General features: G+C 47.5%; 1 protein-coding gene across 2 annotated transcripts in view; it reads left to right on the top strand.

The window, feature by feature from the left end:
* The window catches only part of HIRA (histone cell cycle regulator), a 378609-nt gene that overhangs the window by 334885 nt on the left and 17632 nt on the right, over positions 1 to 26092 (top strand). For both annotated transcript variants that reach the window (XM_083418183.1, XM_083418182.1), the window contains exons 3-16: positions 264 to 374; positions 2394 to 2484; positions 3236 to 3330; positions 4302 to 4397; positions 4932 to 5092; positions 6776 to 6943; positions 7846 to 7959; positions 10427 to 10497; positions 14503 to 14608; positions 16203 to 16421; positions 18054 to 18139; positions 19276 to 19470; positions 21996 to 22166; positions 25686 to 25878. In XM_083418183.1, coding sequence (XP_083274309.1) covers positions 264 to 374; positions 2394 to 2484; positions 3236 to 3330; positions 4302 to 4397; positions 4932 to 5092; positions 6776 to 6943; positions 7846 to 7959; positions 10427 to 10497; positions 14503 to 14608; positions 16203 to 16421; positions 18054 to 18139; positions 19276 to 19470; positions 21996 to 22166; positions 25686 to 25878 — 1877 coding nt within the window. The remainder of the gene's footprint in view (positions 1 to 263; positions 375 to 2393; positions 2485 to 3235; positions 3331 to 4301; positions 4398 to 4931; positions 5093 to 6775; positions 6944 to 7845; positions 7960 to 10426; positions 10498 to 14502; positions 14609 to 16202; positions 16422 to 18053; positions 18140 to 19275; positions 19471 to 21995; positions 22167 to 25685; positions 25879 to 26092) is intronic.

The following is a 26092-nucleotide window of genomic DNA, read 5'->3' as shown; positions in this document are numbered from 1 at the left end:
AAAAAAATCAGTTCTGGGTTCCCCCCCCCCAACCCTCTGGAGCAGATTGGAGAGGAGGGTGCAGAGTGGGCTTGGGGGAGTTTTGCTGTGCAAGTGTAAATGGAACTCTGTAGTTGGAACCCACCCACCCCACAGTGTTGCACTGTCGGTCTTTCTCTATTTTATCATCATCATCATGGCAGCATGCAGGTAACGAAAGTATTCTCTGTGGAAACACCAGCACTTTTCTGTAAAACGGTATGTTGATTTCTCTTTGTCCTTAGGACAGGATTCTGGGAAGGTTGTGATATGGAACATGGCTCCCGTCCTCAAAGAGGAAGACGAAAAGAATGAGAATGTACCCAAGATGCTCTGTCAGATGGACAATCATTTAGGTATTGTAGAACAGGGGAGGGCGGACTTCAGGTTTGTGGGATCCAGGAGCGCTCCAACATCCACCAGGGTGGTTAGGTGCAACAGGCATACAGTGGTACCTCAGTATACGAACGGGATCCGTTCCCGAGCCCCATTCGCATCCTGAATGGAACGTAAGACGTGACGGGGCGTCTGCACATGCACGGGTCGCGTTTTGCCACTTCCGCGCATGCGCGCGACGTCATTTTGAGCGTCTGCGCATGCGCGAGCGGCGAAACCCGAAAGTAACGCGGTCCGTTACTTCCGGGTTGCCGCGGAGTGCAACCCGAAAGTGCTCAACCTGAAGCACATTCAACCCGAGGTATGACAGTACTGTAAGGATTAAAGGATTTTGAGACCTGGAATTTGTTTGGCTGCTTTTTAGTACGGTACCAGAAATGGACAGAGCTCACAATTCTTCAGCAGAGAAATCCACTTCTGGTTTACCCTTCACCCCCCAGCTCTCGTAATTTCAGACGTATAATTTAAAGGGGCCAGGGCCGGAATTTTGTTCTTTTAATAATTGATAGTCAGAAATCCTTGACCATTTACTGAAAATTGCCCAGAGATATAACACTACATCTTTTATCTACCTTCTATCTATCCCTCCTGGAGAATTACATTTCCATTTTGGTGCTGGTTGGTCAGTAAAGTGCAAGGAATGGCATGGAGTAGCGTTCTTCAACGTTGGGTCCCCAGATGTTGTTGGACTACAACTCCCATCATCTTTCACAATTGGCTAAGCTGGCCAGGGATGATGGGAGTTGTAGTCCAACAAACACAAGGGAATCACAGGTTGAAGAACTCTGGTGTAGAGAACCGTGGGCCTTAATTGCATATCAGAGGATTTTAGATTTTGAAAACTGCTTTCAATGTTACACTAAGCCATGGTGTGGTGTTAAGAAATGACCCATCTTCTTGCATGCTCCCCGCCCTGCTTGTTCCACTTTTTAGAAATACCTCTCTGATGTCCAGAGATGAGTGGGTTGTATTATAATGCCAGATGGTACCCATTCTCAACTGCACCATTTTTTAAAGGACCTTAAGTTATGCCACTGAAATATTTGCTCGGTGACCCATTCATTTTAAAGGCGAACAGAAGGCTGTAGAAATTTAGGTGTTCATACACACCACATCCTCCAGTATGACCCTGCCCACGTTGTGAGATCAACATCCGTGGCCTTTGCCTTTATCCACCACCAGAACATGTATGTGGGTACAAAAGACAGGGTCTTTCCAGTAGAGGGGACCTGAGGCATTGAGCATATTGAATCTTGTCATTGGCAGTGAATACCCACTTATCAAACGAAGCAGCCCTGTTCAGGGAAGTTTTTAATATGTGACATTTTAGTGTATTTTTCATCTTTGTTGGAAGCCGTCCAGAGTGGCTGGGGAAACCCAGCCGGATGGGCGGGGTACAAATAATAAATTATTATTATTATTATTATTATTATTATTATTATTATTATTATTATTGAGTTCATTGATATTTGTTCGCCTCTGATGTCGCTGAGTTTTCGTTTCGTTTTATTTTGCTTTCCTGGGTTACTGTTTTACAGACATGACATTATGCCGCTTTGCTCGGCTTGTAAGCTGTTTTGATCACTGCAGGTGGAAAAAGCAAAAAATCCAAACAATAAGTACATTTCAAATACTTGTTTTGTTGGATACACAACATCTCTGAAGAAAAGCGTTGTTTGAAATGTAGGCAATCACATTTCCTTCCCTCTTCATTCATGGTTGGTTCCCCCTCCACTCGTACTGTTTGGTGGGTGCAGCCCTCACCTCCCACCGGTGGGACAGAAACACAATCTGTTTCTGCAGCTGAGATCCAGTGCATGAACACTGCAGAGAGATAAAGGCGCCATTACGATTATCAGAAGCATACAGAGAGAATTGCGAAGGGTGTGAACCCATAAAAAAATACTGTGAACTATTCTGACGTGCCTCGATATAAAAATCCACCTTCTTTCCGTTTGTGTGTGTTTCTTCCATGTTAGCATGTGTGAACTGTGTACGATGGTCAAACAATGGCATGTATCTGGCTTCCGGGGGAGACGACAAGCTGATCATGATTTGGAAGAGAGCTGCGTAAGTGTGCTGCCCGGCCCCAAATTTACATCTTTCCTTGTTCTCTGAACGTTTGTTGAATTATTCCTTGTTTCTTATCTCCAGAGTTGTGTAAACACTTTCTAGAATAGAAAAAGCTAATTTTTTTGCCCAGGCGTTCCCTGACCCACCAGGTTGCACCCTGACTTATGTGTCTTAATCCCCTGAATTCCAGTTTTACTTGCTTTTACAGTCGTACCTCTGAAGTTGAACGCCTTGTGAGTCGAACATTTTGGCTCCTGAACGTCACAAACCCGGAAGTGAGTGTTCTGGTTTGCGAATGTTCTTTTGGAACCTGAATGTCTGACACAGGTTCCTTGGCTTCCGATTGGCTGCAGGAGCTTCCTGCAGCCAATCGGAAGCCATGCCTTGGTTTCCGAACATTTTGGAAGTTGAACGGACTGCCAGAACGGATTCCATTCAACTTCCAAGGTACGACTGTATTTATATTGGTTTTGTTTGTTTTAGGTTTGTATTTTTGTTCCATGAATTTTTTTTTCTATCGTACAGAGTCTACACTGCTTAGAGATTTTTTTAAAAAAAATAGTGTGGTTAGGTTTTTTAATAAAATGAAGAAATTAAATAAATACAGGCTCCCTATTAAAAGTCTCCTCTAAATGTGGGGTGGGGTGAAGTTTTTGGCTGCTAAAACTCATTTCAACTGTTGTGGTGGTTCACAAAGGAAATCTGCCATGTGGTTGCTTTTGGTAACTCTTGTTCCCGTCTTCCATAGGTACATTGGGCCGAGTACAGTGTTTGGTTCCAGTAGTAAACTTGCTAACGTAGAACAGTGGAGGTGTCTCTCAATCCTTCGAAGCCATTCGGGGGGTAAGTGTGTCTGAAACACTGGAAGGTGCTCACAGTGCATTACTTGATCTCTCAACCCATCCCAAAGTTCACTCCCCGTTATCTGGTCTGCTTTAGATAGATGCTATTTGGCACCCAGTAGAATGGCCAGCAGGGACGCGGGTGGCGCTGTGGGTTAAACCACAGAGCCTAGGACTTGCCGATCAGAAGGTTGGCGGTTCGAATCCCCGCGACGGGGTGAGCTCCCGTTGCTCGGTCCCTGCTCCTGCCAACCTAGCAGTTCGAAAGCACGTCAAAGTGCAAGTAGATAAATAGGTACCACTCTGGCGTGAAGGTAAACGGCGTTTCCGTGCACTGCTGTGGTTCACCAGAAGCGGCTTGGTCATGCTGGCCACATGACCCGGAAGCTGTACGCCTGCTCCCTCGGCCAATAAAGCGAGATGAGTGCCGCAACCCCAGAGTCGGCCACGACTGGACCTAATGGTCAGGGGTCCCTTTACCTTTACCTAGAATGGTCAGCGTTGCTTTCCATTGCACTGCTCTGTGCAGTTATTTACATCCCCACTTAACAGCTGGCCGGCTAGATAAAAGGCAGCAAATAGCAAGAGTCATACCCTATGAGCTCATCACAAAGTCATTACCGCACTTTCCCGTGTATAACACGCCCCCCTATTTTGGGGGACTCCCAATTTCAGAAGATGTTGAGCTTTTGGGGGGGATTGGAGTCGTTCAGCTTTTTTTGGAGAGGATTGCCCAAAGTTGTTCAGCTTTCTTGGGGGGGGGGGGAATGCAGTAAATCACTAACCCAACAGTTAAAATCACTTGCACCACTCGCTGACCATCGCTCGCGTCTGCAACAAGCAGACGGCTGTGAATTTCAGTTCTCTGAACTCAAAGGGAGCTGTTAAGCGAATGGGTGGCTAGTTTTCTGTTTCCCCTGAGAAATGGTTCACTTAAGGTGTGTGTTTGTTTGTTTTTTGTATCCCCTACAGATGTCATGGATGTGGCGTGGTCTCCGCATGATGCTTGGCTGGCCTCTTGTAGTGTGGATAACACTGTTGTCATCTGGAATGCTGTCAAATTCCCAGGTATAACGCAGAGTTCTGACTATCAAGAGGTAATGATTTTGTTTCGCGGGGGCCGCCGCTCAATATGGCAAACCTTTTTGAACAAAACAAACCAGAAGCTGTGCTTTGGTTTTTGAACGTTTTGGAAGTTGAACAGACTTCCGGAATGGATTCCATTCAACTTCCAAGTTACAAATGTATGTTAGAGTGGGATTTTCCACTGGTGGCAGATGACAAAAACTGTGACACCATGAGACTGGTGTAAAACCAAATAAAATAAAGGTTTTATTTCAAAGCAACAAACAGCAAAGCTTGTGGGTGTTTTTCCTGCAGATTCTTTCATATCTCGTAGTTGCACTTGTATGCAAGCGTCCTTTAAAACAACAGTAACTACTATGAATTCAGCATGATTGAATACCAGCTTGTACCAAGACGTTGTCAGGCTTCAGTAGCATTTTAAAGCTCTCTCAGCTTTATCCACTTAAATCGTTCTCAAAAAAGTCAGCATGTCTTTTTTAATTTAAAAAAATCTTTTTGTCTCTTTGCTGCATGCAGAAATTCTCGCCACTCTGAAGGGACATTCTGGCTTAGTTAAGGGGCTCACCTGGGACCCAGTTGGGAAATACATTGCGTCGCAAGCAGATGACCGAAGCTTGAAGGTGTGGCGTACCATGGACTGGCAGCTAGAAACCAGCATCACCAAACCGTTTGATGAGGTGTGTGTTGTGTTAGCCGTCTCAACAACTCATCCCGTGAATGAACATAACTGCAGATGTGGGGTAGCTTTTTTAGCACAGGGTCTGCATTCCTTTCCAGGTGGAGGGGCACAGGCCATTGATGGGCAGGGCTGGAGGAAGAAGTGGGAGGAGCAATAAATGTAATTTTAAACCTTTGTACAAGAGATGTCTTTCAAGACCTCCACAAGGGACTACCATATTTTTCACTCTATAAGACGCACCAGACCACAAGACGCACCTAGTTTTTGGAGGAGGAAAACAAGAAAAAAAATATTCTGAATCTGAGAAGCCAGAAGAGCAAGCGGGATCACTGCGAAGTGAAAGCAGCAATCCCTCTTGCTGTTCTGGCTTCTGGGATAGCTGCGCAGCCTGCATTCACTCCATAAGACGCACACACATTTCCCCTTACTTTTTAGGAGGGAAAAAGTGAGTCTTATAGAGCAAAAAGTATGGTATTTATCTGTCCCTTATGCGCAGTCAACCCCTAGCTTCAGATCAAGATGTCAGGGCTCCCAGGTTTGCAGTTCTGGCTCGCAGGACAAATGCAAACCGTTGTTTGGCGGTCCACATCCTGCAATCCAGGGGGAGGAGGAAATTACAATCTGCAAAGAGAAGTAGGCAAGTGTGAGTCCAAGGCACCTGCCATCCAAGACAGGACTTTGCGCCAAACATCCAGGGCCCCACTCAGCCAATTAAGTAGAGTAGTTGAAGTAATACACATTGGCCCCTAAAGATGTACATCTGTTAATCTCATATAGTTAAACATCGGTTGTCGAATGTAGTCTGTTCTGGAAGATGGTTTGACTTCCGAAACGTTTGACAACCAAGGCATGGCTTCCGATTGGTTGCAAGAGCTTCTTGCACTCAAGCGGAAGCCGTGTTGGACATTCGGGTTCTGAAAAACGTTCGAAAACCGGAGCATTTACTTCCGTGTTTTCGGCGTTCGGGAGCTGAAACGTTAGAAAATGGAGCCGTTTGAGAACTGAGGTTTGACTAAAAGCACCTAACTGAACTCTTGCTTCCTGGCCTGTTCTTGATCTGAGCTGAGCCGTAGCAGCTGACCGATTTTGCCTTCTTCAGTCAGGTGCCTTTGAAATGAGCAGGTGCCATCATTTCCAAACTGAGCACCTTGTGCGGTTTTCTCCATATATATTTGGGTGCATGTGGCTGTTTTCTGTCCCACATATAGCTTAGGAACTCGGTGTCTGTTCTCCCCAGTTGCTTCATTCTGAAACTGGGGGTTCACGTAGTATAGGCTTAAGACAGTTGCAAATCGTAACCTCTGAAAACATAAGAACATATAAGGAGCCTCCTGGAAAATGCCAACAGCCGATCTGGTCCAGCACCCTGTTCTCACAGTGGCCAAGCAAATGCTTGCAATCAGGACCTGAATGCAACAGCAACAACTGGTATTCAGAGGCGGACCGCCTCCAACAGTGAAGGTAGAATGCAGAATCCCCAGCTAGTAGCTATTGGCAGCCTTATCCTCCTGGAAGCCAAAGTGGTTGGGTGACATGGGCACGTGTGAGTGCCACCCCAGATGATGCCAGTGACAGATAATACGTGTTGAATCTGGTTACAGATAAGGGTGTCATTTATTATCCATGAACATTTGGCAAACGTGATGCTCAGTCCCTTCTGCGGCCTGATTTTACTTTTCAGTGTGGAGGAACGACCCATGTTTTACGTCTCAGCTGGTCACCCGACGGACACTATCTCGTCTCTGCTCATGCCATGAATAATTCTGGTCCCACGGCACAGATCATTGAGCGAGACGGGTGGAAGACCAACATGGATTTTGTTGGCCATCGCAAAGCAGTGACAGTGGTGGTAGGTTCATTTATTTAAAAGCGTTTGTGAACTGCGATATATTGATACACACACACACACACATACATAGACATAGACATACACATGCACGCACACACACACATATATACACATACACATATATACCTCCTGCCAACCTAGCAGTTTGAAAGCACGTCAAAGTGCAAGTAGATAAATAGGTACTGCTCCGGTGGGAAGGTAAACCGCATTTCCATGTGCTGCTCTGGTTTGCCAGAAGCAGCTTAGTCATGCTGGCCACATGACCCAGAAGCTGTATGCCGGCTCCCTCAGCCAATAAAGTGAGATGAGCGCCGCAACCCCAGAGTTGGTCATGACTGGACCTAATGGTCAGGGGTCCCTTTACCTTTACACACATATACATATACAGAGAGAGAGAGAGAGTGGTACCTTGGTTCTCAAACTTAATCTGTTCCGGAAGTCTGTTCCAAAACCAAAGCGTTCCAAAACCAAGGCATGCTTTAGAAAGTAATGCAGAATGGAGTAATCCGTTCCAGACTTTTAAAAACAACTTTTAAAAACAACAATAGTAGAGTAGGCTTCAGGAACAAAAATTGACAAATGTGCATATTTTAGCTATTTATTAATGTCTTGAAAGAGAGGAGGAGGGTAGTCGAAGAGGCTACAGGAGCCAAAAGAGCTTTTTCCCCCTTTCTCTTTTTTTTTTTTTTTTTGCAATAATTGTATTTCATTACAGCCATCCCAGAAATACACAGAATAGGCATGTTGGGAGAGATTTAGATAATTCTTTGTTTGGGTCAGGCCTGACGTACAAGTTTTAGCGAGGACCAAAGATACCTGCTTGGTCCTCCTTTGCACCTTAGCTCGGCTTCTTAAAGCAAATTAATTTTTAATTTCTGGTCGTTTCCCCTTCCCTTCCCTAGAAATTCAATCCAAAAATCTTCAAAAAGAAGCAGAAGAATGGGAGCTCAACCAAATCTAGCCATCCTTATTGCTGCTGTGCTGTCGGCAGCAAAGACCGCTCTCTTTCTGTCTGGGTAAGTAAGTCTTCTGTTCTAGCTGACGTGGCCCATCCCAGGCTGAGGTAGACATGTGTATCTTGAACAGTGGGCCCCACTCTGGTTCTGCCTTTTAGGACAGGTGTATGAACTTAATCGAATTGTGCATAGGAACAGCTGGTTGTAAGCCGGCTGTGCAGAGTGCTGATTGGCTAGTCTTTGCGACCATCATGAAGCCACCTTTCTCCCGCCTTCCTGCCAGGCTGTGGAGAGTGCTGACTGGCCGGCCCTTGTGGAAATCACAATACTGCCACCAACCACCCTGTAGTGTTTAAAGAAAGCTTAAATGATACTGAATTAGCTGGTTGGTAAGCTCTTGGTAAGAGGTCTAAATTATGGTTACCAGATGTTTTTCAATGAATCTGGGGTCACTTTTTTTCTTTTCTTTCTTAAGCTGAGTAGCAACAGGGAGTCAGTAGTGGGGATGGTGAGGCAAAAGACCCTGGGCCCAAGCACACATGCTTATTGTATAAAGGTGCAAAGCCCTTCTTTCGCTCCCTGTGAAACATAAATGCACAGTTTTTTAAAAAACTGGGTAACGGCTACCCACCCGCGACTCCTAAGCCTCCCCTGATCAGTCAAAACAAAGGGGGAAGGGGCAGGAGATCTGTACCGCCGGACGCCCCTGGTTCCCTTTCGGCGGTGGCGATAGTCAGCAGCCCAGAGCCAGCCTGGTAGCGCAGTTGGCTCTGGCTGGCTTCAGGAGCTGCTCGCTGCTGTGGCACCCGCCATTTTTCCTCTCCGGAAGTCCCCATATGAAGTGTTGCGCACAAGACACATCATATGGGGACTTCTGGAGAGGAAAAATGGTGGGTGCCGCAAGCAGCTCCTGAAGCCAGCCAGAGCCAACTGCGCTACCAGGCTGGCTCTGGGCTGCTGAGGCTGCCACTGCCACGTTTCCCGGGGATAGATTTGCAAATCTGGGGACATTCCGGGGACGGAATTTGTCCGGGGACAGATTTGCAAATCCAGGGACTGTCCCCGGGAACTGTGGACGTCTGGTAACCCTAGTGTAAATAATTTTTTAATTGGATGAATATGCTAAGTTCCTGAAAGAGAACATGGGTAGTGGCAGGGAACAGATTTCTGTTAGTGGTAGAAGGGATGTAGTTCCGTTATAGAGCTTCCGCCTTGCAAGCGGAAGATCGCAGGTTCGATCCCCAGCTTTGCCAGGCAGGGCTGGGAGAGACCCCTGCTTGAAAACCCCATAGAGCCACTGCCGGTATGTGTGGACAATACAGTGGTACCTTGGGTTACGTACTTAATTCGTTCCGGAGGTCTGTTCTTAACCTGAAACTGTTCTTAACCTGAAGCACCACTTTAGCTAATGGGGCCTCCCGCTGCCGCCACGCCACCGGAGCATGATTTCTATTCTCATCCTGAAGCAAAGTTCTTAACCCGAGGTACTATTTCTGGGTTAGCGGAGTCTGTAACCTGAAGCGTATGTAGCCTGAAGCGTATGTAACCCGAGGTACCACTGTACTGAGGTAGACTGGCCAGCGGTCAGACTCAGTATCAGGGCCGCCTTAAGCATATCTGGCGCTGTGGTGCAAAGATTCCTTCGGCACTCCACCTCCCATTTCCCAGAGTTGTCGACCTTTTCCCAAGCCTTTGTGGGGATCGCTCTACTCCCGTGGAGGCTTGGGAAGGAAGCTGCATGCTCGCCAGCCATATGGTTGGCGGGACACAGCTGGCGGGCATGCAGGAGAGAAAGGGGAGGCTGCCGGCAAAGCTCCTCCCTCACTGGGGTGCCCCTGAGAGGCCAGCGCCCTGGCGCAACGCACCAGTAAACCCAATGGGAAAGATGGCTGTGCTCAGAATAGGACAGTTTCTTGTGTTCCTATATATTTAGCAGTAAAAAAGCAAAGCTTAGGGGTCGGGGAGAGTCACGACAGTAAAACCCACGCTTGTTCCTAGGAGCTATGTCTGTCTCTGCTAGTGTGTGGTGCATTATGGCCCAGTTGCTGTTTTACTGGGAACGTCGCTATACTTCCCTCCCTCTCTTCCTCTAGGTCAGGGTGGGCTGCAAGCATACTTCAACACAGAACCTGTGGGCCGCAAACTGCCTTGTCAGGCAGGGGGTGTGGGGAGCGAGGCCTCTAACTAGGCTTTGGGAAGAAGGCGGGATGACTTTAAGACCTTGTCAGAGCCCTCACGCCTCCTTCCCAAAGCCCAGCACCTCGCTTACCCAGCTTTGGGAAGACAGCTAGAAGGCTGGGGAGGGGTGTGTGGTGTCAAATGTTGTTGAGGGCCACCAGAAAAGGCCTTGAGGGCCTCATGTGGCCCATGGGTTGTGTGCTGGACCACCTTACTCTAGGTTTTCCATTGTTGGGCATTCAGCTTGCATTAATATGTTTCATGATCTTCCACATGTTCCTGGATCTTGGAGAATGGGATGTGAGACTTGTGTATGACAATAACCACCATGCAACTTTCTGTTGTTTAGCTGACGTGTCTGAAAAGGCCTTTGGTTGTCATACATGAGCTGTTTGACAAGTCAATCATGGACATCTCCTGGTAAGATATTATTCATTAACTACGTTTTAAGTCCCCCCTTTCCTCACAAGAGCAAGGTAGCGGCTACTGTTCTCATCACTTCCATTCTATCCTTGCAACAGCCCTGTGTGGTAGGTCACGCTGAAAGAAAGTTGCCCAAGTTCAACCCATGATCTTCATGACTTGAGTGGGGATTTGAAGTTGCGCCTCCGTGGTGTTAGTCCAGTGATCTAGCCACTGCACCACACTGGCTGTCAAAATATGGCTTTGATGGAGACAAAAGATATTTCCTTTGCTGTTCACTGGGAAATAGTGATCTCCTGTTGGCAGCAAGCCCTGTCAACCATCAGTTCCCATTTAATTCTGTAATGCTTGGCTTCCCAAGTTTTCAGCTATTTTTTTTAGGGCAAAATAAAAACATTGTGGTTTACAACATATCCTTGATTTTGTCTTTTGCTTGTGGCTAAGGCACCATGGTAAGGATGCGGGTGGCGCTTTTGTTAAACTACAGAGCCTAGGACTTGCCAATCAGAAGGTCGGCGGTTCAAATTCCCGCAACAGGGTGATCTCCTGTTGCTCGGTCCCTGCTCCTGCCAACCTAGCAGTTCGAAAGCACGTCAAAGTGCAAGTAGATAAATAGGTACCGCTCCAGCGGGAAGGTAAACGGCGTTTCTGTGTGCTGCTCTGGTTCGCCAGAAGCGGCTTAGTCTTGCTGGCCACATGACCCGGAAGCTGTACGCCGGCTCCCTCGGCCAATAAAGCGAGATGAGTGCCCCAACCCCAGAGTCAGCCACGACTGGACCTAATGGTCAGGGGTCCCTTTACCTTTACTTTAAGGCACCATGGTGAGTGCCTTAAAAACAATAAGAAGTCTAATAGACGGCAGTTAGTGCAAAAACAAATGGAATAAATTCTGGGGCTTTGTTCAGGTTGGAAAGGCAGGTGCAGTGACTGGACTTGACAGTGCTCAGAAAGAGGAGCGAGGGAACGGGCTTTTTACTGAAACTGAAGTAGCACTGCGGCGCCTTCAAGTGGCAGGGAGGTATCATTGCAATGTGGCATAAGAACATAAACGTAGCCTCCTAGGAGAGGGAGTTCCATAGTTTATGTTCTTATGCCACATTGCAATGATACCTCCCTGCCACTTGAAGGCGCCGCAGTGCTACTTCAGTTTCAGTAAAAAGCCCGTTCCCTCGCTCCTCTTTCTGGTTGCTCCCTCTGCTGGTTTGAAATGATTAGGTGGTAAGAGAAGCAAAGCTGGTGATCTGGGCCTTAATTGAGCTCAGCAGGATAATAAAAGGTGTGCCTAAGCAGGAAGTGGGTGGTTAGAAAAAGTGCTTCCCTTCCCCTTTGTCTAAATGATTTTTAGGCTGCAGACTTCAGCATTGCTTTCGGGGCGGAGTGTACAACCAGAGTAGTAATTCCCAGTGGCTTTTTTTTTCTGGAAAAAAGGTGGAGGAACTCACCACGAAGTTAGTTCGTTAGTTAGTTCGTTAGTTAGTTTAGTTTATAGCAGGCCCAGTCGCAGCGCAGCCGCCCTCCCCCCAAGCTAGTGGCTAAATGTAAGATGCGATTAATAAACTCAAGCAGACAATGATCTGGATTGGCCACAACATTATTGATTACAGATATAGTTGGATTTTTGGCTCAGGCATTGGGTGTATATCCATTCCAGAACAAAACAAAAAGAAAAAAGAGATTATTATTTAATTTTAAAAAATTGAGGGAACTTAGTTCCACCGAGTTCCTGCTAAAAAAACACACACACACCGGTAATACCAATAGTATAACGTAAGACCACAAATTTAGTCCCGTTAAAAGGAGAGAACAACACTGTAAAATGCCCAAGAAGGTTTCGGCAAAGTAAAATGAAACCATCCATAAAACTGATAACGGCAATCAAATGAAGTCTGGCGGATGTCAGGGTAGGTTGCCATGCCTGGCTTGTTTAGTGAGCGCCCAAGTAAGTAAAGCACGTTAACATCTCCAAGGAAATCTGAGGGTTTGAATTTACATTTTATTCCTGTTTGCGTTTATTAAAAAGGAAAGGGGGGGGGAGGTTTGTTTTAAAGCAGGCTGCTTTCATTGTGAGCATCCTACTTTTTTGTATCCCACCCACCTTCCCAAGAAGCTCATTTTATTTATTTATAAGAAATATTTACTTGCTGCTGATTCATAAAGAAAATACTGAGAGAGTTTCACGACAGCTGTACATAATACCGTACAATAAAAACCATATGAGAAAGGTGAAATTGGATAACTGTTGTGGAAAGATGTGCTCTGAGTTGCCGGCATAAGCCTGACTGAATAGAAAAGTTTGCAGCAGGTATTTAAAAGCTGATGCAGAAAGCACCTGCTGAGCGCCAGGGAAGGCTGGTACTGTCTGTAACACACCCAACACATTTTGCATTTGCACACCACAAGCTATCTTTCCGGAAGCTTATCTGTGGTTCTTTTCTGGCAAGTTTTTCCTATAAGCTGCTGAAGAACCTCCAGAGTCTCTGGAATATGTTTCAAAAACTGTTGGCCTGAACCTTTTTGTATCCTGGCAAAAAAAGAAGACATAGAAATTTGTTGTGGGGAGGAAGTATTTGAGATGGCTCAGTCTTTTCCTATTGATCTTATGAATTCTGTAATGACCATTATTTACTCATGTATGAAATAACTATGGTATCGATCATAACAGCAGCACAGTCACTCGCCAGTTGTTCCCGCTTTCGCTTGAAATGGTGGTGTGCGTGTTTTGCTGATTTGTCGGTCCGTTAGCACGTTGTTGTGGTATAAAGCAACATGGACGGCCAGCTTCCCTTTTTGAATAGCTGCACAGGGAATGGTGACAGCACAACATAAGGGTCAGTAGGGCATGATTTGCCTGCTGCCCCATATACATAAAGCCATTCCTCTGACCACAGTTCCATGGCAATAGACTCCTTTCTTAAGGAGTGCAGCTTGTGCATTGCTCTGAAGCTGAACTGTGTAAAACGTGAGGAAAATTTGAGGAACGGCTAAGGGAGCTGGGCATGTTTAGCCTGGAGAAGAGGAGGTTAAGGGGTGATATGATAGCCATGTTCAAATATATAAAAGGATGTCACATAGAGGAGGGAGAAAGGTTGTTTTCTGCTGCTCCAGAGAAGCGGACATGGAGCAATGGATCCAAACTACAAGAAAGAAGATTCCACCTAAACATTAGGAAGAACTTCCTGACAGTAAGAGCTGTTTGACAGTGGAATTTGCTGCCAAGGAGTGTGGTGGAGTCTCCTTCTTTGGAGGTCTTTAAGCAGAGGCTTGACAACCATATGTCAGGAGTGCTCTGATGGTGTTTCCTGCTTGGCAGGGGGTTGGACTCGATGGCCCTTGTGGTCTCTTCCAACTCTATGATTCTATGAAAACCAAGGCCACCTGAAGAGCACATGCAAAAAAAGGCCAGAACTTAGAGGTTCTCATCCTGCTCCCTGCTGCGGTATTTGAACACCCATTTATCTTCTGCAATACTTTCTTCAGTAGTAGGGAAGCTAGGTCTGGGTATTCCTGTTGCCTCGATGGCATGAGAGCTTTTGCAGTGCCCCTCTTTCCTGCTCCGCCAGGGTCACGTTAGAAATTCCAGACTTGCCATGTGGAGTTTCACTCTGCTAGCGGTCAACTTTGGCTCATGCTGGCACCAGGAGGGGCTGCAAGGAGGACTTCTCCCACTGTGCTTGGGTCTCCCCATGTTAATCCTGGCATTGCAGGAAGGAGCAACTTCTACAGCAGCTCCCAGGATATGATGAGTACTTGGGCCCAGAAAGCATACTGCACGCTGCTTGGGTTTGCTAAGTTGCGACAAAGTTTCTCAGGAATCTCATTCAGGATGCCTGATAAGTTTGCAGGCTGGTTGATGTGGGAACTTGTGTGTGTATGTGTGTGTGTGTGTTTCTGGGTTTGCCAGCAGGTTAACTACATCCCACCAAACCGCTGGTCTTCTAGTTACATGAGCTGTTCTTTCCAGTCTAAGGTACTAATCAAAATCCTCCATCTTTGTCTTCCCAGGACCTTAAATGGGCTTGGCATCTTGGTGTGTTCCATGGATGGATCAGTAGCGTTTTTGGATTTTTCCCAAGACGAGCTTGGCGACCCTCTGAGCGAGGAAGAGAAGGTACCCTGCGCTGTGTTGGACGGGCTTGCTAATTAAGGCTGCAGCCCTAACTTCACTTACCTGGGAGTAATCCCGATTGGATTCAACAGGACTTAATTCTGAGCAGACATGGTTAGAACTGTGCTGATCAGTCGCATCTTAAGGATGGGAGAACCTTTTGTTGCCAGGGTGGGGGTCATGTCAGTGGCGTAGCGTGGGGGGTGCAGGGGGGGCCGGCTGCACCGGACGCAACATCTAGGGGGGGGGGGCGCGCTCACACTCGCAGCTCTGTGTCCCTACCTGGCTCACTCACTCTCTCTCACTGCAGTGCTGGCTGTGCGAATCCGATCTGAGCCACCGGGTCTCCGCCCACTGTGGAGGGGAGGGTGCCAGGCGTGCGGTGTGGTGCGGAGAGAGAGCGAGGGACTATCTGGGGGAGGGACAGTGCAGCGGGGGGGGGCCCCGCAAATTACTTGCCTTGCCCCGGGTGCTGACAACCCACGCTACGCCACTGGGTCATGTTGCCAGTTCTAACACATCCTTTGGATCACAGCTGGGAAAATGTGGCAGGTGCACTATAAACAGGTTATGTGCATGTATTCTTGCACTCAACGGATGCCTGTTGTTTTTTTGTGTACATCCCTATGCTTTTCAAGTCTTCTTTCCTTTTTCTGCCATCATTGAAAGGGGTGTCCATTAGCTCAGCGCAGCATTCCTCAACCTGGTAGCTGGTAGATGCTTTGGACTCCCCCCATCACCCCCCACCCAGTATGGCCACTGGGCAGGGGTAATGGGTTTTGCTGTCCACAGTATCTGCAGGGCACTGGGCTGGAGAAGGCTAGCTTAGTAGGGTTGTATATGCTTTGCATGCTCAGGGACCCGGGTGGCGCTGTGGGTAAAAGCCTCAGCGCCTAGGACTTGCCGATCGAAAGGTTGGCGGTTCGAATCCCCGCGGCGGGGTGCGCTCCCGTCGCTCGGTCCCAGCGCCTGCCAACCTAGCAGTTCGAAAGCACTCTCGGGTGCAAGTAGATAAATAGGGACCGCTTACCAGCGGGAAGGTAAACGGCGTTCCGTGTGCTGCGCTGGCTCGCCAGATGCAGCTTGTCACGCTGGCCACGTGACCCGGAAGTGTCTGCGGACAGCGCTGGCTCCCGGCCTCTAGAGTGAGATGAGCGCGCAACCCTAGAGTCTGTCAAGACTGGCCAGTACCGGCAGGGGTACCTTTACCTTTTTATATGCTTTGTATGCTCAGTCTACAGAATCATTGGTGTTTGAAATGTCCTCCATCGCTTCATTCGGAAATTCTCATTTATCTCTTGCTTTTCCTTAGTCTCCTGTCTTTTCTGCTCTTCTGGTCCCTCCTGTCTGCATACTCTAAACCTCTTTCTCAGAGTCCGTCTCCTGCCTTTATTTTTGCATAGCACCTGAATCATTTCTAAATAATGGTGGAAGCCGGCAGACAAATGCAGCCGGAAATAAATGAGTCAGTACAGCTGAAGGTTTCTGCATTATTTGGATGTTCAGTCCGTTGCCCGAGTCCTTTGTCATTTTTGATCGAGATTCGTGCACGCAGTTTAAGCGGCTGCTTTTGTGTTCCCACCTTTGCGCCCCTTAGAGCAACATCCACCAGACCACTTATGGCAAGAGCTTGGCTATAATGACCGAGGCACACCTGTCTACTGCCATAATTGAGAATCCAGAGATGCTGAAGTATCAGCAAAGGCAGCAGCAGGTGGAAAAGAAGAACGAAGCAGCGAGAGATGCAGCTGGCTCGGCAGCAGCACCTAAAGTAGCAAGCATGGTGAATGGGGAGAGCTTGGAAGACATTAGGAAGGTAGGTGACTCTGATGGTGGTTCTTTCCCTTCGTGTCACCTTTGCAAAAGGGGAAAGCTTGGCATCTGGCTCCTCCTCGACGCAGCACAGAAGGGTTGTTGGTGTGGTTCCCATGTGTCATTTACACAGACCTCCAGCCACTCATGCTTAGTCCTGGAGAGGCTGTGACATGGACAACTGGAGCCTTGGTGAGGCATTGAGTGATTCAGTCATTTCTTAGATCCATTTCAATCTGGGTTTTGGCTCAGAAACTGCTTTGGTGGCCCTGTATGATGACCTCTGTCGGGACAGAGGCAGGAGAAATGTGTTCCTCTTCATTCTCCTTACCTCTCAGTGGCTTTTGATATAATTGACCGTGGTATCCTACTGGAGCTGCTGTCCGAGTTAAGGGTGCGTGGTTCCTCAGGGTTCAGCTTTATCCCCAAAGTTCGAGGTTTTAAACCTTGTTGAATCCATGGCTCCCTTGACCAGCTCCAGTGGCACCTCAGGTTAAGAACTTAATTCATTCCGGAGGTCCGTTCTTAACATGAAATGGTTCTTAACCTGAGGTACTAATGGGGCCTCGTCCTGCCGCTGCACAATTTCTGTTCTTATCCTGAAGCAAAGTTCTTAACCTGAGGTACTATTTCTGGGTTAGCGGAGTCTGTAACCTGAAGCGTCTGTAACCCGAGGTACCACTGCACATTCTTTCTGCATCACCACTGTGGGGCTCAGGAGTCCAGTAATGTCACCCCTTGCCTGCAGAGCTGGCATCCTCTCATCCTTTTTTGAACACCCTGGTGGAGGGTTCTCTCAGCCTCCTGTCCTCTTCTCTCCAGACAGCCCCTGCCGCTGCCCCTGGTCTCTGAGCTGCCCCTCCCCCCGCCCCAAAGAGAGGTGCCTCCTCACACTGCTCCACAGCCACCTGGGACTTGTCTGTCCATTCCCAACAGCAAGAGCTGCCGGACTTGCTGGCTGGGCTCCCTCGCCTGCCTGCTTGCTTGCTTAGTCCAAGGCCGCCTTGGTTCCTAGCAACCAGCACCCCCTGGCTAGCCCCAGAGACACCATTCGCCTACAGAGTTTGCAGCCAAGGCTGCTGCAACCAGCAGCTGTGCAAGCCTTTGAGAGGCAGAGAGACAAGAGGGCATCAGAGGGAGGGAAGGAAAGAGGGACAGAGGCCAGTGTTGCCCACAGCACCCCTGACCATCATTCAAGGGACCCCAGGGTGCCACAGCACGCGGGTTGAAAACCACCTATGATATTTAACATCTACATGAAACTGCGGAGTGGGCTTATCCAGAGTTTTGGACTTGGCCTCTAGGAGATTCAGCAGGCGTAATCAGTGCTAACTTTCAGACAGCTCCTCAAGCCTTTTTTCATCACAATAGGCCTATTTACCTGCTCAAATTTTCTTATGATGAGCCGGCTATCGTTATTATTTTGTATTCTCTTTATGGTACCTTACATTTTATTATAACTGTTTTATTGTAAAGGTCCTATGCGGCCTTGTTGTTTTATATGAGTGGGAGGGGTAGGCGTATTTTAACAAACTGAATAAACAAAATGTCCAGTTTATAGACTTTTGATGCTTTGCAATAGGCCTTTATAGCAATTACAAGCAAAAGTTCCAACAGCCATCTTTCCCCCTAACAGAATCTTTTAAAGAAACAAGTTGAGACTCGGACAGCAGATGGACGGAGAAGAATCACACCTCTCTGCATAGCTCAGCTGGATACTGGGTATGTATGTCTGTATGTGTGTGTATATATATTCCTCTCACTCTGTAGGCCGAGGGAGCCGGCGTTTGTCTGCAGACAGCTTCCGAGTCATGTGACCAGCATGACTAAGCCACTTCTGGTGAACCGGAGCAGTGCACGGAAACGCTGGAGCGGAAACGCCGTTTACCTTCCCGCCGGAGTGGTACCTATTTATCTACTTGCACTTTGACGTGCTTTCAAACCGCTAGGTGGGCAGGAGCAGGGACCGATCAACGGGAGCTCACCCCGTCGCAGGGATTCGAACCGCCAACCTTCTGATCGGCAAGCCCTAGGTTCAGTGGTTTAGACCACAGCGCCACCCGTGTCTATCTCTCTCTCTATATCTATCTATCTATCTATCTATCTATCTATCTATCTATCTATGAAATATAAAATGACAGGTTTTATATTTTCTTCCATTGAGATTTTCTTAAATCATTTGTATACTTAAAAAGAAACCCTCATGTCTTCCTGTTGTGAAAATACTTCTATACTACTCTGCAACTTGTCTTTTGATGTATGTACTTTTTCCAAGTTATTGATGCTTCTTAAAGATTCAGGGTGAGAGTCAGCTAATGACTTATGTAAGCGGAAGCCCTGTGCAAGTTCTTCAGATAACCTAAGCAGTTTAGGTTCTTTCAGGGTCTGCAGGCTGGTTGCCATTGCTCACACCCTGGTAACTGCCAAACCCATTGACTACTGCGGTGTACTGTACCTGGGACTACCCTTGGGAAGACTTCCCGGGAATTTCAAGATCCCTGCATGAACTGGTAGCCTCCGACTGTTTCTGACACCACAGGGGTGGGGGGCAGTTGCTACAATGGTGAAAATGGCAATGCCAAATCGAACGCAGCCATTTCTGATTGTGTGACTCAGATATGCTGAGAATCCCAGAAGGAGGTTGATGTACTCACCTCTGACTCTGCATGCAGCATAAATCTTTGTGCTGATGGAACATGTCTCTTAGTGCTACTTTAGATACAATCTCTTCCTCCTTTTTATTATACAATTCAATGCATACATTTGTGTTTAAAAAGTATACACCTTCGATGATGTGGCACGTATATAATCCAGCTAATCTCTTGACTGTTGTCTGTTTGTTTCCCCCCGAAAAACAGAGATTTTTCTACAGCTTTTTTCAATAGTATTCCTATATCTGGATCCTTAGCAGGCTCAATGATGTCAGCTTCTCAAACCAATCAGCTGATGTCATTAGATTACAATGCAACCAATATCCTCTGCACGTCTAAGCCTGCCTTAGAGCCGGTGGCAGTGAGTGTTAAACCAACCGAAGACGCAGGCAACAAAGATGGGTCAGTACTGGGCAACGGAGATCTCATCTTCTAACTTTTTGTGACTTGGGGGCTCTGTCCACACACTGCATGTCGGTCGCTCTGCGACTCTTGTTAGCTATGATTTTGTGTTTCTGAATGAACCCATCACGGCAATAACTTTCATATTGCCTCTCACTGATCCTCAGTGATTTGAAAATGTGTTTGGGAAAAAACCCTTCTGTGTACAGTGGTGCCTTGCAAGACGAAAAGAATCCGTTCCGCGAGTCTCTTCGTCTTGCGGTTTTTTTCGTCTTGCGAAGCAAGCCCATTAGCAGCTTAGCGGATTAGCGCTATTAGCGGCTTAGCGGGCTTAGCGGATCATCTGATAAGCGGCTTTGCGGATCAGCTGATAAGCGGCTTAGCGGATCAGCTGATAAGCGGCTTAGCGGATCAGCTGATAAGCGGCTTAGCGGCTTGGGGAAAGGGGGGGGGAACCCCCGCAGGAACTCGCAAGACATTTTCGTCTTGCGAAGCAAGCCCATAGCAAATTCGTTTTGCGAAGCACCTCCAAAACGGAAAACCCTTTCGTCTAGCGGGTTTTCCGTCTTGCGAGGCATTCGTCTTGCTGGGCACCACTGTAGTTCTAACAACACAACAGAACGGGGGGGGGGGGGGGAATCTCTCTTGGGACTATGTTAAATGGTTACAGGGAAATAGTCAGACACCACTTAACCACCGCCGTATTTTTCGCCCTATAAGACGCACCCGACCATAAGACGCAGCTAGTTCTAGAGGAGGAGAACAAGAAAAAAAAGTGTTCTCTCCCTCTCTGCTCAGTGCCTCTCCAGCAATGCGGGAGGAGAAACGGAAGGGGCTCTGTTTCTCCTCCCGCTTTGCTGAAGGGGCGCTGCGCAGAGAGGGAAAGCTGCACAGTGGCTCTCCAGCGAAGCGAAGCCAGGAGAGCAAGAGAGATCGATCCCTTTTGCTCTCCTGGCTTCAGCAAAAGCAACACGAAGCCTCCTGAGCACAGTGGGAGCGCTCCTGCTCTGCTCAGGAGGCTTCGGGAGGCTGTCCCTGAAGCCAGGAGAGCAAGAGGGATCAGTGCACACCAATCCCTCTTGCTCTCCTGGCTTCAGCAAAAGCTGCGCAGCCTGCATTCGCTCCATAAGACGCACACGCATTTCCCCTTACTTTTTAGGAGGGGGAAAGTGCATGTTATAGAGCAAAAAATACTGTAATCATAAACTGAGGCTGTGTACGAACAATGCATTTAAAACACACAACAGCAACACTCCCAAGAATTCTGGGAACAGTAGTTTGTTAAGGGTAACTCTGAAAGGTAAACTACAATCCCCAGGATTCCATTGGATAAGCCACGTGCTTTGAATGTATGGTGTGTGTGTGTGTGCAGTCTTAACTTTGTGGGATTCTCAAAAGCACACACAGACCCGTTAAGGGTTGCACACCTGCTTGCATCATTTGCCAACTTGATAATATTTTAAGTTTGTCACAAAAATAGTCTAGGAACATAGAAAGTTGCCTTATATGGAGACAGACCATTGGTCTATGTGGCAATATCCCACACTCTAACACAATATCGGTTGGTATTACTTATCAGTTGTTTAAATACATAAGCTGGAGTCAGATACAGTAAACGCTTTCCAGTGCAGTTGGGAATTCATGGTGATATAATCACCAGCCACTTTGTCAGAAGTGAGAAGTGTAGAAAACACCAGCCAGATTTCCTACAACTGCTAGTATGCAAAGTGCTAGATGCAGAGGTGTCAAAAGTACCTTCATCACAAGCCTGGCAATTCTGGAACTATACCTGATGATCTGTTGGAAGTTGATAGCCTTTACTTTCCCTTTGTTATTTTAACTCACGCGCAACTACTCATCCCGCCTACGCATTTTATAGTTTCCTTTTTCATCTTTTAATTTTTGCCCGCTGTTATAATTGTTCTCCCTGTTTTATATACAGGGGTACCTTGGTTCTAGAATGGCTTAGTTGTCAAACAAATCGGCTCCCGAATGCCGCAAACCCAGAAGCTAAGTGTTCCGGTTTGCAAACTTTTTTGGAAGCTGAACATCCAACGTGGCTTCCGCTTGAGTGCAGGAAGCACCTGCAGCCAATTGGAAGCCACACCTTGGTTTTTGAATGGTTTCGGGAGTTAAACAGACTTCCAGAACGGATTGAGTTTGAGGACCAAGGTACCACTGTAATTTCATAAAATGAAATTTAAAAATAACCTTCCCGAAGAAGTACCTGGAAGACATGGACAAGGCAAGTCACTGGCTTCCAGTGGCTTCACTCCAGTTCTCTTCACTCAGCTGGAGGCCCTTCCAATTACCCAGAGGGGCAGAAGGGGACACTTTACCAAAGATGTACCATGTTAGGATGAAAAACAGCTTCCATCCTGGGGACGGATGTCAAACAATGGGGATTGATGTCGCCATTCTCCACTGCTTGTGAACTTTCGTTTTGGTGTTTTGTTGGCCTGTAGAACACTCCCCCCCCCCAATATATATTGCCCCAACTCAGCATTTTTTCCCTTTTTTTACAGTGTAAATGCTACCTCTGCTTCAGCTGCTCCACCTGCATCTTCGCCCTCTGTGCTGCCAGCCTCTTCCAAGATAGAGCCAATGAAAGCGTTTGATTCGAGATTCACGGAGCGATCCAAAGCCACCTCAGGGACTTCTGCCATAACACACACAAATCAGATTGCCATAGACAGGTGAGGAATGAGCTGCGCCCAGGTGAGAGTGAAGGAGGAAATTCCACTTCCTCCAAAGTTGCAATATCTTAAGACGCCGTTTTCTTGTTGTGTAGCCTGGTACATGCAAATGAACATTCGCTAACCCTTCCCAGCAGGAAAAAAAAAATGTATATGGGCAATAACCATGGAAGCCTGCACTGTGGCACGTTATAGGAATGCAATAAATCAGCTAGGCAGAACGTTATAATTAACCTTAGGCTACTGAGCAAGGAAGAAACAACTAATGAATAAGACAATTAATCAAAAGTTAATGAATGAAGACACTGAAGAATGCGTGTTTATTCAGAAGTTAATAAAGAAGGACATTGAAGAATGTATTCAATCACATATTATTAAAAATGGAAAGTTAGAGAAGGGTATTCAGAGGAGCTGGAAGATTCCTGAAATATTTACACAGAAATATATAAGAATGCTTTGTAATAATACCACATTGCAGTCTTCCTCTATTTTTCAGGAAACTGTCCCTGTGTGCATTTGTAGCCATTAAGGCCTAGTTTTCACCTAAAGACCATATAAAATAATAATAATAATAATAATAATAATAATAATAATAATAATAATAATAATACATATTTTATTTCTATCCCGCCCTCCCCAGCCGAAGCCAGGCTCAGAGCTGCTAACAACAGTAAAATGATACAACATTCTAAAATCATTTCATTATAAAATCAGATTAATGGCAACCATTGGGCTAGAGTTCTGTGAGGATTGCCAAAGGAGGGGGTCAGGCTGTGCCCTGACCAAAGGCCTGGTGGAACAGCTCCGTCTTGCAGGCCCTGTGGAAAGATGTCAAGTCCCGCAGGGCCCTGGTCTCTTGTGACAGAGTGTTCCACCAGATTGGAGCCACAGCCGAAAAAGCCCTGGCTCTAGTTGAGGCCAGCCTAACCTCTCTGTGGCCCGGGACCTCCAAGACGTTTTTGTTTGAAGACCGTAAGGTCCTCCGTGGGACATACCAGGAGAGGCGGTCCCGTAGGTACGAGAGTCCTAGGCCGTATAGGGCTTTAAAGGTAAAAACCAGCGCCTTAAACCTGATCCTGTACTCTACCGGGAGCCAGTGCAGCTGGTATAGCACTGGGTGAATGTGATCCCACAGCGAGGACCCCGTAAGGAGTTTCGCCATGGCATTCTGCACCCGCTGGAGTTTCTGGGTCAGTCTCAAGGGCAGCCCCACGTAGAGCGAGTTACAATAATCCAGTCTGGAGGTGACCGTCGCGTGGATCACAGTGGCTAGGTCAGGGCAAAGCACGTGCTTTGTCCCATATTCAGACCACAGGATCTCTAGCTGGGACAGAGAAGCTGTGGCTGCCCATATGTGGTTGGACACCAGATTAAACTTGCATCAGCAAGGCCAAAGGTTCCCAGGTTGCTCGTTCCTGATCTAAAGCATCTGTTGCATCTGAGCTGTAACTGGCCATTTAGGTTCCAGCCAATTTGTGTCCTGAATGGGATGGCCGTTCCCACCATGTTTAGAGTAGTGCAATTTGTCGGGACGCTGGTGGCGCTGTGGGTTAAACCACAGAGGCTTAGTCATGCTGGCCACATGACCTGGAAGCTATACGCCGGCTCCCTCGGCCAATAAAGCGAGATGAGCGCCGCAACCCCAGAGTTGGCCATGACTGGACCTAAAGGTCAGGTGTACCTTTACCTTTACCTTTACCTTTACCTTTATTTTGTCCTTACTGCCGCTGCTAATGCTGCATCCAAAGTGCTCGCTGCTGAACCTGGCCATTAGCCCACCTAGTCAACATCCTGTTCTCAAAGTAGCCAACCCAGTGTGTATGGGAAGCCCAAAAGCAGGAGCTGAGTGCAACGGCGGTCTCACCACTTGTGATTCCCAACGACTGGCGTTCAGAGGCTTACTGCCCCCAACAGTGGAGGGAGAAGAACATAGTCCTCATGGCCAGTAGCCATTGGTAGCTTTAGCCTGCGTGGAATTTGTCTATAACCATCTTTTAAGGCCGTCTAAATTGATAACCATCACTACTTCTCGTTGGAGTGATCTCCGTAATTCTACTGTGCGCTACGTGAAAAAGTACAGTCGTACCGTGGTTCTTGAACAGAATCCGTTCTGGGAGTCCTTTTGACTCCCGGAACCGTTCGAAAACCAATGTGCGGCTTTCGATTGGCTACAGGAGCGTCCTGCAGCCAATCGGAAGCTGCGCCGGACGTTCGGCTTCTGAAAACCGTTCAAAAACCAGAACACTCACTTCCGGGTTTCGATCGTTCAGGAGCCTATTTGTTCGGGAGCCAAGGCATTTGAGATCCAAGGTACGAATGTACTTTGTCTGCCCTGAATTGTCCATGGTTCCACTTCATTGGATGGCCCTGAGTTCTAGCGTTGTGAGAGAAGGGGGAAAACATGCACAATTTTATATACCTCTGCCATGTCTTCTCTGCCATTTCTCTAAACTAAAAGTCTCCAAATGTTGTTTGAAAACATGTGGATTTTTAATCATTAGGCCACTCCTACCACCACCGCCCACGAACCAGCCCAGACCCTGCCATCTTCATCTGAGAGACATGCCTGGCTCCATTTCTGTCAGCTGTTAAGTGCCAGGGCAATTATTTTCTCAGGCCTTCAGTTAATTAATGTCTCCTGTGGTTGTGCCCATCTTTTACTGGGGTCCTTACTAATATGTTGCTGGATGAGCACCTTATGCATTTTCTGTTCTATGTGTCTTTAATTATTCCTCAGGTTTTAATTGGATTTTCACGTGTGCAGTTTTTAATTTTTGTCAAGCCACTTCGCTTTTGTCATTTCAAAAAGCGACTGATAATTGAAATTATCATACATGGCTAATTGCTATGCTGTGTGTTTGAAGCAAATTCTCTCATCCTTGGTTCTCCAGATGTTGTTGGGACTCAGTGGCGTAGCGTGGGGGGTGCAGGGGGGTCCGGCCGCACCGGGCGCAACATCTGGGGGCGTGCGCTCGCGTTCGCAGCTCTCTGCCCCTACCTGGCTCACTCACTCTCTCTCACTGCAGTGCTGGCTGTGCGAATCCGATCCGAGCCGGCGGGTCGCCGCCCACTGTGTGTGGGGGGGGGGTGCCAGGCATGCGGTGCGGTGCGGAGAGAGAGCGAGGGACTATCTGGGGGAGGGACAGTGCAGCGGGGGGCGCAAATTACTTGCCTTGCCCCGGGTGCTGACAACCCACGCAACGCCACTGTTGGGACTACAACGCCCATCATCTCAACCAGCGTGGCCAGTGGTGAGGGATGAAGAGAGTCGTAACCCAACAACATCTGCAGGGCCAACGTTTACCAATCCCTGAGTTAAAAGGGTCTTGGGTAGCAGGCTTGGAAAAGTCCCCTCTCTGCCTGAGACCTTGGAGCACCTTTGCCAGTCAGAAGAGATGGTACCTTTCTAGAGATACCAGGGCCGTCTGATTTGTTAAAAGGCTGCTTCCCCCAACCCTCTGCATTGCACCAGAAACTGCTTTTGAAACTTTGTCGAGTAACCCTGTGTTTCTCTTGCAGATTGAAGGAGCAGAACTCAATTAGGGAAAGCAAACCTAAGGATATCTTGGAGAGTAGCAGCGACAGTGAGGAAAAGATCCCAGCCAAGCCTATGAGTCTGTCCAAGCGTAAACTGGACCTTGAAGTAGAAAAGAAGAAGAAAGGCAGGCCTCGAAAGGACTCAAGACTGATGCCCGTTACGCTAACAGTTCAGGTAACTGGGGTGCCTGTCATCTTCTCCTGTTCATTTGCTTATGAAAAAAAATATTTATCTGTACTCAATTTGCATCCTGTCTTTTGACTGGCAACCTTGAAGTGAAGAAGAAGAGTTTTGGATTTGATATCCTGCCTTTCACTCCCCTTCAGGAGTCTAAAAGCGGCTAACATTCTCCTTTCCCTTCCTCCCCCACAACAAACACTCTGTGAGG

This window comes from Podarcis tiliguerta (assembly GCF_965153285.1).
Source record: "Podarcis tiliguerta genome assembly, chromosome: 16".
Classification (NCBI taxonomy): Eukaryota; Metazoa; Chordata; class Lepidosauria; order Squamata; family Lacertidae; genus Podarcis; species Podarcis tiliguerta.
Note: the sequence above shows the minus strand (reverse complement) of the source record. Positions and strands in the feature narration are given on the sequence as shown.